At 42.4% G+C, this 13,654-nt stretch overlaps 2 protein-coding genes across 3 annotated transcripts in view; one reads left to right on the top strand and one right to left on the bottom strand.

Annotated features, from left to right (window-relative positions):
* Nucleotides 1-8,213, top strand: part of slc43a1a (solute carrier family 43 member 1a) — a 28,786-nt gene extending 20,573 nt beyond the window's left edge. For both annotated transcript variants that reach the window (XM_086020189.1, XM_086020179.1), the window contains 10 exons: nucleotides 3,027-3,119; nucleotides 3,465-3,598; nucleotides 3,694-3,812; nucleotides 4,087-4,233; nucleotides 4,319-4,354; nucleotides 4,435-4,570; nucleotides 5,067-5,196; nucleotides 5,292-5,365; nucleotides 5,615-5,738; nucleotides 6,095-8,213. In XM_086020189.1, the coding sequence (XP_085876315.1) occupies nucleotides 3,027-3,119; nucleotides 3,465-3,598; nucleotides 3,694-3,812; nucleotides 4,087-4,233; nucleotides 4,319-4,354; nucleotides 4,435-4,570; nucleotides 5,067-5,196; nucleotides 5,292-5,365; nucleotides 5,615-5,738; nucleotides 6,095-6,292 (1,191 nt within the window). In that variant the 3' untranslated portion in view covers nucleotides 6,293-8,213. The remainder of the gene's footprint in view (nucleotides 1-3,026; nucleotides 3,120-3,464; nucleotides 3,599-3,693; nucleotides 3,813-4,086; nucleotides 4,234-4,318; nucleotides 4,355-4,434; nucleotides 4,571-5,066; nucleotides 5,197-5,291; nucleotides 5,366-5,614; nucleotides 5,739-6,094) is intronic.
* Nucleotide 8,214: 1 nt separating this feature from the next.
* Nucleotides 8,215-13,619, bottom strand: med19a (mediator complex subunit 19a). The gene is made up of 6 exons (XM_086020212.1): nucleotides 13,280-13,619; nucleotides 12,824-12,946; nucleotides 10,578-10,711; nucleotides 10,173-10,269; nucleotides 10,003-10,100; nucleotides 8,215-8,806 (listed from the first exon to the last, which is right to left on the bottom strand). Exons 1-6 carry the CDS (start codon nucleotides 13,497-13,499, stop codon nucleotides 8,741-8,743), a joined length of 738 nt encoding a protein of 245 aa, XP_085876338.1. The 5' UTR covers nucleotides 13,500-13,619; the 3' UTR covers nucleotides 8,215-8,740.
* Between the last annotated feature and the right edge of the window lie 35 nt (nucleotides 13,620-13,654).

Genomic DNA, 13,654 nt, shown 5'->3' with positions numbered 1-13,654 from the left:
ATCTTGCTGCAGACATCAGCTGTTAAAGCTCACAAGGCTGGAATAACTTTGCGTCAACATTAGTAAAAGGCACAAAACTTCCCTGTGCGCTGAGGGCCCTCTCGCCGACCTTCGATATAATGGCGCTGCGCTAAAACCGCTCATGGCCTTCAACTATGTCCATTCTCAGAAGCCATGAATGAGGACTGGTGTTCTCTGCCCCTCCGACATCTTCAGGAAAGCTTTACATTTCCTGTTTAACCACCACCATCATCATCCTTGTGTCAGCTCTCACTCTTGTCCCCAAGGTCATCGTCGGACAGCAGCCAAGAACACACACACACACTTGGAAAACATTGACATTTCACGTCTTTCGGCTTTCTAACACCGTTAACTTCCTGGAAGTTTTTGTAACTCTCCGTGTCTGCTCTTACTTTTGCTCTTATCATTATTAAGTAGGGCTGACCGCAATCGGCCAACATTAACACTTTTCAAATCGGCAAAAAAAAAAAACATCACGTACGGGTACTCTGTCACGGCAAGAACTTAATCAGAAAAAAAGTGGTATCGGTGCATGCTAGTTTGACCTCTCTGAAACTAAGTAGGGTCAGGCCTGTTTGTTACTTCAATGGGAGACTACTTGGGCCTACCAGGTGCTTGAAGCTTACCTAGCCTATGGGAGAGCAAGCCAGCAGAACAGACGAGTGGTGGAGACTGTGATTGACTGTAGTCATTGACGAGCAATCCAGGGTGTACCCCGTGGCTATCAGCTGGGATAGGCTCTAGCTCGCCCGTGTCCCTAATGAGGACTAGTGGTATAGAAACAAAATGCAAAGTAGGTTTGAGTAGTATTGTAGAGTTGCTGTGTTAAATCCTGATTAACACTTCTAGAACCTACATCTATAAAGAGGTGGAATAAAAGGGAGTCTAGCTGATGAAGTCAAAGAGTTGGCAAAACCCGGTCATGGAGGTAATTGTTAGTTCGTGAGAATAGTGGCCTTGTGGGGCAGCATACCGACAATCCACCACATGTGATCTCATAATCGTCATTGGCCCACTAGAAACGCGTAATTAAAGTACACTGAGTGTGCCGGTGCCACAATAGAGGCTTTGTCGCGCGGGCTAAGCTGCTTATTACTGTAAACAGGTCAACCTGATGTGTGATGTCTTAGTGCCTGGTGCGAGCCTTTCTTTCCCGCCAATGATCATCAGCGTTTTTAATCCGCCATTACTGAGAATGTGTGGAAACTTCAACATGAGTGGAGGTATAGCTTAGTCTGACACGGTTATACGAGGTCAGCATCCAGTCAGGTTAGAAGTCAGCTGCTTTCTGTCCTCATGACATCCAGTGTAACAGTGTTCAAATTGCTGACATACTCACAGTGTCACTGGGTGCACACCTGCTGTACTTAAATGAAATTGTGCCGTTTGGCTGGCTGTCTCACACAGAAGATGCCGGCACCAAACAAAAAGAAAGACAGAAGATGCCCGCCCCCTGCTGGTCACTATTATACAAAGAAAGAAAGAAAAAGATACAGTGAACAGAGATAAATAGAAAAGGACAACAAAAGAAGGAGAGCGAAAGCTCGAGGAAAAAAGTTATGTTTAATTATTTTGTTAAAAAAGTTCATTCATTTAACAATTTTGGACAAAGATCTTTATGACAACAAATATACAGTTATTGAAGTGACTTTCATTTAGCTGAGGATAGATTGTTATCTGGTGACAACACTTAAAAATTACATTGTCATCCATGCAAACCTTTCGAACAAAATATTTTGAAAGGATAGAAGGCTTGAAGACAGCTGGGTTGGGCTCCAGCACGCCTAGTAAGGATAAGTGGATCAGATAATGGATGGATGGAAGAATGAAATAATGAGAGGTGCAGAAACAAATGGGAAAAAAAGGGAAAGAAGGAAAAAGACAACATCAACATCAGTGAATCTCAACTCATTTTATTGAGATTTGAGACACTGCATAGAGTCAAATAGAAAACAAAAGAGAATACAAAAATATGCAAGAATTAAGTATATAAGAAACAGATAATATAGAAGCATAATCAAGCGAGAGATGGATGATGGTAAGAAAGAAAGACAGATGGGGTAGAAAAAGAGTGAGTGAGATACAGCAGCTATGTCACAATATAGGCAATATCGTGCATTTATTGTTTTGTTTGTAAAATGCTTTGTTACAGCTCTAGCTGTTATGAAATGCGCTATATAAATAAGATTGTATTATATATCAAAATTGCCACAATATTGTCATGCCACGATATTAATCGCAGCAAATGTGTTTAAAACCCCGTTGTTTTCCCTTTGTGTAGTTCCAGCACCCTCTTGTGGTTAGTTTATTAGTGCAGTTTAATTTGATGCCATCTACAGTATGTTTTAGACCACAGCTGATCAGCATTGTAGAGACATTTACATGCAACTGCTCGTTTATTTTATTTTATTTGTATTTGTATTTTGTGTTTTACAGAAACCATACACACACCCACACAGCCAAATTAAACAGAAATTAAACAGATTATTGCTCACATGAACAAAACTATGTTGTAACCAATAAAAGGTGAAATACATTAGCCATACCAGCAAATATTTTTCACCTTCTTCGTCGGTCTGCTTCAGCCAAACACAGCATTGTGAACTACATAGACCATGATACTTTGCGCTGCTGAGCCAATAGGAGCGCACGATTGGCCAAGCCTATTTCTTTGTGAATGCTGTTATTGTGTCCAAAAACAGAATATTGTGATGTTTAAAAAAAACAAAAAAAAAACAGCTATTTTATTTTCTACAATATCGTGAGCTTTTATACAGTAACTTGAGCTCTTTATATACATTATTTCCAACCTCCCCACAATATCGTGATAATTATCGTACCGTGAAATTTGGATATCGCTACATCCCTAGCAGATAGCTAGCTAGCTAGAAAGCTAGATAGATAGATGGATAGATAAGAGAATAGCTGTTGATCTAGAATCTGTTTCTTGGTTACTAATACAAATAAACAGCATATTTTTTTTATCCATCCTTCTGTGTTACCAGCTGCCCAATATGTTTGGTGCCCTGAGTTCCACCGTCATGTCTCTAATGATTGGCTCGTATGCCTCATCTGCTGTCACCTTCCCTGGAGTCAAGGTAACTTTTTAATAACTAGCATGCACGTAAAGAAAATGATGGTGCCACTTAAATAGGAAGTCAACCCAAACATATTTTTTTCAAAAATATGTTCTAAGCAGGCCCACTAGTTGAAACACGACATTCTGATTAATATTGGGTTTGTGGAGTATGAGTTAAACTGCAAAATCCACCCGCTTTTAGCCATCTCAGTGGGCGGCCATTTTGTTACTAACTACAGTTAATGTTTCGTTAAAATTTGCACGTATTTGATCAAATCATTTCTACTGATTATGATGTATTTGAACTGAGATCCCAGATGTGATTCAATTTTTAGACATTTTTTTGCGCTCCCCTGCCCTCCAGGTCATCTACGATGCAGGCGTGTCCTTCGAGGTGATCATGTGGTCCTGGGCGGGCCTGGCCGGCTTTGTCTTTGTTAACTGCTTCATCAACTGGCCCGCCGAAGGTTTCCCGACGCCCGAAGAAGTTGATTACAGGTTAGTACGTCCTGTCCTGCATTTCGTTGTGCTCCAAATGTGACAAAATGAATCTCAACTTTATTTTGTCTTTGTCTTGTTTTTGTGGGTGACAGTAAGATCCTCACACTGCCGTCATCAGACGAGAAGGTTGATGGAGAGAGACTGAGGGAAAAAAATGGCGACATCCAACACTCCGTGGAAAAACTTCCCAATGGAGGCAACGTTGGGCACAGTAGGTCAAACACACGCGACGCAAATCAAGTAGTCACACTCACCTTTCGCCCATTTACAATCTAATGAGATATAAAAGATTATCAGAGAACTTTGTTTTTAATTCATGTTTTTATTATTGGGTTGTATCCGAACGGTATCCCATGTGGAAGGCCAAAATTCCACACCTGTTTTGGATCTCATTCTATTGTTCAGTTGTTCCTAAGAAAGTAGTTGGCCTGTGATTTAACTTCATTTGCTATTTGAAATAAAACATGTCTTTCTTCTGTCTGAAGCCGCAGTTCCCTTCCGCCGCTCTGTCTTCTCCCCCATCTTCCTGTGGAGCCTGGTCACGATGGGGATGTCCCAGCTGAGAATCATCTTCTTCATGGGCGCCATGAACAAGATGCTGGAGTTCATGGTGACGCACGGCGAAGAACACCGTGAGTGTCGCTGGGCCTCCCAGAAGACAAGTTCACTTTACTGACAGACTGGGTTCTTTTTTTTTTTTTCCCCCCCACGTTGCAGCATCGGAAGACTTGGTGATTGAGAGTGCTAAGAAAGGTGAGCAGCTGCAAGATCAAGAGACGCCACGTAAATGCCTCATTTTGGATGACAATTTGACTTGACACACTTTCTTTCAGTGAGCTTCTACTCATCCATCTTCGGCACGCTGCAGCTGCTGTGCCTGGTCACGTGCCCTTTGATTGGTTACATCATGGACTGGAAGATGAAGGAGTGTGAAGAAGACAAGCCCTTTGCGTCAGGAAGTGAAAAGAGGTAGTGGATCTTGGGGAAATGTTTTGTCTGTCCAGAGGCCAGTGCCTTGCACTTTTAGATGAATTATAATGAGGGCATTCAGGGAAATGACAAGTGCGGCCGCATAGAACATATTATTGTAAAGAAGAAAATGGGGTTGACATCCACTTTAATGCAGCTTTTTTCCCTTTTTTTTTTTTTTTTAAGATGATCTTCTTCTATCCCAACATTTGGCACCCCAAAAAATGTCTACTCATTTTTGCTCGCTTTTATTTTTTACTAGCATTATCACATGATCCACGGCATGGCCTAGGTGGTAGCGTGGTCATCTCCCAACCTGAAGTTTGTCAGTTCCATGATAATGATCATTTAATATGAACATATTGATAAATATAATCATTTTCCAAATGAAACTTCTTTCAGACGCTGATCATATTTTTTCATTCAGTCTGCGTGGGCAGATGGCTAATGACCGGATGATCGGTGGTTTTAACACGCCTGCCCCATGTCCCCTCAGCCAGACCAGTGGAACCAAGCGAGACCGCACAATCCAAAAGGTGACCAACGTCATGAGGGCCTTCATCCTCACCAACCTACTGCTCATCGCTTTCGGATGCTGCTCCCTCATCGACAGCCTGCCGCTTCAGGTGGCGCAGACACGTGAAACAAATACAACAACGCTCACAGTTGGGCGTCAAGCGTCGGCCGCCAACGTTGGCTTCTTTTCTCGTCTGTCTGCTAGATCCTGACCTTCATCCTTCACACCATGGTCCGAGGCTTCATCCATTCCTGCTGCGGAGGCCTCTACGCTGCTGTGTGAGTATCGCCTCTAGATCCAGGATCAGCTTGGATGACACGAAAACAAAATTCGGATCCATTTTGCTCTTGGGAAAGGCAGAAATGTTGCTTTCTCCTTTCGAGTTTCAATGATAAACCAAACCAATCGATTTCAACCAAGCCATCTTTCATTTGCAATCTTCCTCATTTGTTTTTCCTAGCGTGCGTTGAGCATAATTCCTTTTTTATTTTTATTTTGGTAACCATTGTTTCTGCCATCCATCATAGCTACCCATCCAACCACTTCGGCACACTGACAGGCCTCCAGTCCATGATCAGCGCTGTGGTCGCCTTGCTCCAGCAGCCACTCTTCATCGCCATGGTCGGGCCCCTTAAAGGAAACCCCCACTGGGTGAGGACAGGTTTCCCTTTGGAACTTCGAAAACTGGCCAGTCATCCATCCTTTCAAATAATTTGGACCAATGAACGTTATTAGCGGGTGGCACGGTGGTCGACTGCTTAGCACGTCTGCTTCACGGTGCAGAGGTCGGGGGTTCGAATCCCCCCCCCCCCGGCCCTCCTGTGTGGAGTTTGCATGTTCTCCCCGTGCCTGCGTGGGTTTTCTTCGGGTACTCCGGTTTCCTCCCATTTAAAAAAAAAAAAACATGCATGGCAGGTTGATTGGACACTCTGAATTGCCCCTCGACGTTGGCTCAATAAAGGTTGGCAAACACCGCACTAACACAGACATTTCTATGATCCAATCAGATCAACGTGGGCCTGCTGATCCTCTCATTGGCTGGCTTCCTGTTGCCTGGCTACCTGTTTTTCCACCGCAGAGCCCTGGTGCGGGAAAAAGAGGCCCGAGACAAGAGGGCAACTGGCCAGGAGATGCAAGCGCTCAACCACGCAGAGGCCAACGGCTACAAGCACCACGGCAACGGCCAGGCGGCTGTCGAGGCTTAAAAGCCACCAACAGAAGCAAGGATTTGAGGAATTATAGGATTTATTTTTGTACGTGCCTTCATGATAAGCAGCAATATGTCCAATGTTTTTGGGGTCAATGTACGCCATATAATAGATTAAGATAGGAACCAACCCCCCACCCTCCCGGCCCCAAAGCTCGCCCGCCCGCCCGCGCGTTGCATTGACAGAGTGTAAACCACATTCACGCTGTGGTGTGATGTAGGCGTGAACTGTGTCACCATCATTTGTTGTTATTTATTGGGGTTGATGTTGATGTCACAGAGCCAAATGAGCGCCAGCCAAAGCCATAGATGGGTTCTACTCAACAACGCACACATCCGCCCTAATGTGGCCTCGGCGTTACACTGCGGATATCACGGTACTTGAAACACTTGAATCGAGTTTTCAACGACGTATCATTGCAATCCTCGCTAAAACCAAAGAGCAGCTTTGAAACCAGTAGAAATGTTCTTTTTTCAGTATTGTTCGGTGAGAGTGCTGAATGAAGTTTTTTTTTTTTTAGTGCATTATTATTATTAATCATGCCGTATCCGCTGAGATCCAATTAATAAATGTCCCGAAGGGAGGAATCATGATCAACTCTGCAGCTATGCTTGGTTGTAGAGACACCATATCTACCTCCTCCATTTCATTATTTTATATTGTCTCTCTGCAGCCAACTGCACCATCTGTCCACCTACTTTTTTTTAACAGTAGAGAATATAATTCCCCAAAACAAAATTTAGTCTGCGCTCTGTTTTCTCTTTGTGCTTTCAGATTACTCAATGTGCAGTTGATTAAACCATAGAAAGCCTAGACTGATTATTCAAGCACACAGTGTGTGTTAATGTCGTTCAACACTTTGTACTGCTTTATGCACAGAAATGAGATAGTGTGTGTATAAAATATGTATTTCAAGTGTGTTTTTATACTATAGCTGCAGTAGAATTCAAAAGGGAAGCATTTGTTGGACCAGCAAATGTTTTGTAGTGTGCCAAGATGATTGCCTGTGTATGCTTTGATCTTGTGTTGCTTTTCCTGTTGTCGTGTTGATTCGCGTGTAACAATCCAGCCAAAATAATTGACTTTTTGTACATAGTTTTGAGTGTTGTATTTCATGACATATTCTACTTGCTTCACCATATATGGTGTGTGTCCAGTTTGTTGCAATGTATTGACCAGCAGATGCTTGCTATGATTCAACGACCGATAGTTTTGTGTAGTTTATTAGATTAGATGATGAAGCTCACTCAAGTCTGATGTGACAATGTACAAGGCAACAGTAGTTTGGATGTATGCAATCACTTTGTAAAGGATGATTTGTTTTGACTCCATGCATTTCAGTGGCCTTACATGTTGATTATAAGGCCGCTTTTAGATGTGATGAATTCACTTGTTTTCTTCCTTTTTCTGAATATATGCAATACATGCATTGTGTAGCTTGTCTTTCCTAGGTGCCTTTCCCTGACATTGGCTCCATGGCAGCGCTGACTTGAAGAACCAAACTGTGCCAAGCTAAATCCAATGTATTAGGGACCGTACACTGCATAGAGGTGGTCAAAGTTGCAGCACTTGCACGTGAAAAACTCGACGACACAAAGAAGTAAAACTCGCAAGTGTGGATGGAACTTCTAAGTGTCACTGGTGTTGATCCATCAATCCTACAGTCTGAACTTTGGAATGTTAAAACAGCCATTATCTACATCAACGAAACTGACAATGCTTGTTATCTGGTCAGAAAGAGCTGGGTTTGCACATGACATTTAATCAACACATCTGACATTGTCCTTTACTTTACTCTGTATGTTATCAATCAGGCACTGTTGCTAATGTAATCCTGCTTGAAGTAATTAATTCTAGATAAAACAATCATTTTAACCGGCTTGTGCATTTTATAAATAAATACATGGATGAGATAAGACTTTGTGTGAAGAGGTTTTATTTACAATTGCTTCAAAACACTTTAGCCTATAAATACACAGCAATGTGGCTCAGTGTCACTGTGCACAGGTAAGACCAAAAATATTCATACCCTCACCAAATTCGGAATTAAAGTGAATTTTTATTTGGCTTCATTATGAATCATTTTGGACTTGACTGTACGCACCTGGGCACACTGTTGAGAAATCTAAGCCATGAGGCATATGTTGAAGCAAGCAATAGAGATTGTAACAAAAGTTTATTGGTGTTGGAAATAGGATGAAACATTATTACAACAAAGTCAAAGAGCGACACAGAGCTCACAGCTTGCTGTCAAAAAGAGTCCCGAGTGTTGCTGTGCCCACTGCTCCTGAATGCATCACGCAAACATTTGTACTTTTCCACTCAATCTTTCTTCCACACTGGCATACTTTGAATTATTATACAAGTAGCTGTGCAACACTCACACACACGCATCGTTACAAACACGACCCAGTCACTCCGAGGCATGCGCACGTGGGCTCGGGCCTATCTGAGGCTGTTGCTGTTGGGTTGTGAGCTGGCCAGGCCAGTATGATCGGGGCTGTGGCGGTTCTGGAGGAAGGAGAACCAACTATTAATATCAACAACATCGTTGAAAACTCCCGAGCCAGAGGGGGAGAGATGCATTTTGAAAAGGCAAACTGATGGTTTAATGCCATCAAACAATCTCTGATTTACATAATTCTTTCTATATGCAATAGATTGTTAAAAGGAACTATATATTTATTTGGTTGTTAGTACCATAACTAAGATAAAATATTTAAAAATAATTTCCAGTTTAACACATTTTGTAGAAACAATTTTGCATGTCGCCGCCATGTTATTGTGGCGTGCGCAATGCATTCTGGGATGGTGACGTTGGATGGTTGCTGCCTTCATTGCTGCCCTCTGCCGAGCAAAGCAGAACAATTGCCAAAGCATTTGGCACAAGCACAAGCATCAGCCTAAATGCTACACTGTTTGGCTTTTGGATGTAATTTTCAATCAAAGGGGAATAAATAAAAATCGAAATGAGCCTTTAATGCACGTGTGTCAAACTCAAGATTTGGCCCAAGACATCATTTTGTGTGACCCGCAAAGTAAAATCATGTGTGGACTTGACATGTTTCTTTGAAATTGTCTTCACATGCAACAAGCCGGCGATGTTTCGAGCGCAGGAGAGGGTCCTTTGACGGATGAAAAAAAAAAAAAAAAAAGTTTGAACATCGCTAGTCAATCTGGTGGTTGTGTTCTTACTTTGGCTAATGCTAAATGCTATCTTGGTTGACTGTTGCAGCTGTAAACAAGTCAATGCACTGACAACTATTCAACCTTTTTTTTTTTGTCCCAGCAGCTATCGGAAGCTGGCTGCGTCATTTACCTCGCGCCAGTCCCACATTGTAACATCGGAAACCAGCCGCCAGAAACACTCAAGTTTGTGTTCGATCTGACTGCAGTATTAGCCTATTATCACTACATTTCCCACGATTCTTACATATGGGAGCAGGAAGTACTTCTAGTTCCTGGATGACAAAAACAGACGCCTTTTAGCAATTAGATGCGGATGAGAATAAGAAGGCAAACGTAATAGGAAGGAATTTGAATTCAAGACGGTGAACAGAAAAAGGCCGACATCCATACATACATACATAAGGTGCACAGGGATTACAACTGTCTCAATTTTTGACTAAATTCAAGCATTTTAAGTGCCCCGAAAAATGCGGTATGTATGGAAGTGTCTTTTTTTTGTGTGCGATTGTGTTACTTACCTTCTTCTTTTTCTTATCTTTCTTCTTCTTCTTGCGATCTGGATCGTCGTCCCTCTTTTTCTTCTTCTTCTTGGGGTCGGTGTCTGACGGCGTTTCCGCTGCGTCGCAAAGGTTCCGGTTGAGAAGACATCTTAAAAACCCTGATGTGTGCGAGTGGTGGATGGTCCTACCTTGTGGTAATGGGTCCTGCGGGCGATGGTGTTTGTGCTTGTGCTTGCTCTTCTTCTTTGGCGGCTGTATGTGCATCAGTCGGTACTGTTCTGGGAGCTGCAAAAGAGACAAACACACAGATCCAGATACACTCTAAGAAGTTTTTTTTTTTTTGTTTTGTTTTTTTACTGATGCACGTTTTTAGAATGTTGGAGGAAATACCTGGAAAACCCCACGCAAGCACAGAGAGAACATACAAACTGGGTTAGCTTTACAGAAAATGCATTGGTAGAGCTCTCCTCTATCATTCAAATGGGAACTAGGGAGTTGACCCCAAACCCTGACTAATTAGCTGACCGATGAGAGCAGTGTCCCAACAGTTGGATCCACGGGTGCCTCAAGAAAGCATTGTACTTGATCTTTACCGGCCCCGTGTGTAGTCTGAAGCCTGTTAACAAAGCGCCGGTGAGCGGACTGAAGGAGTTTCCAGACACTGGTGGCTTATCGATCAGGGATCGCAGCGAGCTCCCATCTTGATTTCCGGGACAGTCGATCATACCTGCGACAAATAGGAAGAGAGACACGTTAGCATTCAATACCACAAACAACGGTTTTGCTCATCAAATAGTAGTCGCAATTAGGCGACTAATCGGATCATGTGTAAGTCGCGGCACATCGCACCAGCAAGCAGCTGCTCTTATATCACTATCATTAGCTTGTAGCTTGAATTCTTTAAGGCAATGATTTTCAAACCGGGGTGCACGCCTCCTAGGAGGGGGGCTCGGGAGTTCGGACAGGGGATACCGTGAACACTTTTCTCAGGCATCATCATTTTTTTTTTTATGGAGAAGATAGTGAATTCAGATGAGTAAAATGAGGGCAAGACTTGTGCAAATCAAAACTTGTATTGGGTTTTATTTTGTTTTTATGTAACTTTTATATATTCAAAATGTTTTACTTTGACTCACTAGCATGTATAAATTGATATACAAAATCAAAACGGGGTACTATGCACCTGCAACAAAATCATTTTTAAAAATGAAATCCTTAAAGGGATGTCAATACAAACATATTGAATTCAAGAATATGTTCTATGCAGGCCACTAGTTGAAATAAGGCAATATGATTAATATGAAATATGAGTTAAGTCCGTTTTTAGCCATCTCTGGGGGCGGCCATTTTGTCTCTTCTGTCTACTGAAAATCACAACTACTCAGGGCTCAGGTAACGACCAATCACAGCTTAGCTTCAGAAAACAGGTCAGCCGTTTCTTATATTCTTAAAAAATATATGTTTGGGTTGACTTCCGCTTTAAAGATTAGGAGGAACATATTTTTAGCACAGTAACGTAATATATTGTAATGAACTGGGTTATGTGTTTTTTTGTTGTTGTGTTGCCACTGCGTGCGTGAGGCAAACACGCCAATCTGTTACTTTTAGTGCTCCTGTTTCCAAGTTCGTAAACGCATCACTTCCATTCGTGAGTGTGGTAATGAGAGCAAGAGAGAGATGTTCGTGTTTCAACATTTTGGTTGTTAAAAGGGAGTTCACTGACTAATATATACAATATATTAGTGTAACTACAAATGACATAGTTTTACGTTACAGTAAAGACAACATAAACTGCGTGTGCTAAGGTTAGCTTCCAGACACGACTGTCTTGATGTCAGAAATGGAAGGAACATAACGTGCTTTTCTTTTCCTTCATAGCCGTGCTGCCATGAAAGACAGGTTTGCAGTGCATTAAGTACTTTTAGTGAAATGCACCTCGAACACCGGTTTGCCATGACACTGTCACAGTGCTTCTGATTACATCACGGATGACTTGGCTTACCACTACTGCGCATGTGCGGCACACACAAAGGCAGCAGGAGCAGTGATAGACCATTATAAAAAATAAGCAACGACGTTGACAATTACATTTGCTGTTGATGATCGCGATTACTTGACTAATTTTGACAACTCTAGCTTTGAAGCTGAGCAGGACGATTCAAAGGGTGAACAGGTCTCCCTGGGGAGGCAGCACGGCAGTGGAGTGGCACATCTGCCTCAGAGTTGAATCTCGCCTCTGGCCGTCCCGTGTGGAGTTCGCATGTTCTCCCTGTGCCTGTGTGAGCTTTCCATGGTTCTCAATCTTCCTCCCACATACTAAAACATGCATGTTATATTAACTGAATACTTGAAATTGTCCATATGTGTTAGGTTGATTTTTATGAGCCGTGCATTCAGTTCACAACTAGTCCAGGTTGTACCTCACTTGTCGTTCAAAGTCAGCTGGGATAGGCTAATTTTACCTGTGACTCGAATAAGGACAAGTGTTACAGAAATTCATGTATGTCTGTCTCATTGGATTTATAGTGAATACTCCATCCATATACGAGCCTGGTTGGGGATCCTCTACGTACTCAAATGTAGGGCGGCAGAGTATACTGGTACTAAAAAGATACTGTGATACCTGCAGTCAAAATGAAACAATACCACATGCTTTTAGTTTTATCTGCTTTTATCATATTGCCGCCATGGCAGCGTTGTGCATTAAAAAGCAGGTTTCATCTAAATACACATGGTGGGACAAACCCTAACCCTAATAGGATGAATAAGAGGGCATTGTGCTGAAAGCTGAATATCCCAAATTGTTGGTGCATAGTGTTATTATGCGTTCATGGCCCACCTGGTAACTCTGGTAGAAAATTGCTGAGCTTCTCCTTCACCTTCTTCCCACAGAACTTGTTGTAGGCGTGTTCCAGGTTGTTGTGCGTGATGAGGTTGGTATTCCCAGTCAACTCGTTCCCAACTAAACATAAGTGGTCCACATTAAAACATGCATATGTTAATTACGCTGTCAATTTTGTTTTGTACATGATCGTAAATAAACACTATTATCGTCTGGCGACACAAACAGTAATATGTCAAAACAATGAATGCATACATGTAGAAATGTAGTCTTAAAGGTGTTGTGCCGTATGGCACTTGCCCTAAGAAATGATAATCTAGCTGCTTGCCTGACGTTAGCTGCGTTAGCATTGTTTACAAACTACTTTAAAATAACAGGTCGGTTATTTTCATCGCCTCGTTAAACACAGAGCACACTTTTCAATCAAGCAAAGCTCATATAATGATACATTACTCGGTAGTTCTCGTAATAAGTAGAAGGGTTCATTCATGGCTCCAGACTTGCGCAGAGGAGGCCCCTCATCCCCGAGCTGTGGTGGCATCTGACCCGCCACAGACACTTGATTTTGCGGGAGAGGCGGCGGAGGTTTCCCAGGTCCGAAACCCAGAGAAGACGAACCGGGGGGTCCCTGAGTTTCATTTTGACCAAATAATGTTGAGAACATTTCCGTCATACTTGTCGCTGTTGTTATAATTATCTCGTTGTAAACGGATTGGTTTGCACTTGCCAGAAAACGGTGCTGTTTCCCATTGAAATATTATCTTTGTGACGTTCTCACGTAATGCCGAGAGTAAAGTGGCAGCATACCGTAATACCTGGTCAGTGTGC

Source organism: Filicampus tigris, chromosome 2 (assembly GCF_054856515.1).
Source record: "Filicampus tigris isolate MCC_2025a chromosome 2, RoL_Ftig_1.0, whole genome shotgun sequence".
In the NCBI taxonomy this organism is placed as follows: domain Eukaryota; kingdom Metazoa; phylum Chordata; class Actinopteri; order Syngnathiformes; family Syngnathidae; genus Filicampus; species Filicampus tigris.
This window is presented reverse-complemented; position numbering and strand designations above follow the sequence as displayed.

What these genes read in the sequence shown, in the direction of transcription:
- med19a (XM_086020212.1), bottom strand. Translation starts at nt 13,499, where the DNA reads ATGACGGAAATGTTCTCAACATTATTTGGTCAAAATGAAACTCAGGGA. An exon ending in CTTATTACGAGAACTACCGA is followed by an intron (nt 12,947 to 13,279) that starts GTAATGTATCAT and finishes ACTTATGTTTAG; the next exon opens with TTGGGAACGAGTTGACTGGG. An exon ending in TCAGACTACACACGGGGCCG is followed by an intron (nt 10,270 to 10,577) that starts GTAAAGATCAAG and finishes TCTCTTTTGCAG; the next exon opens with CTCCCAGAACAGTACCGACT.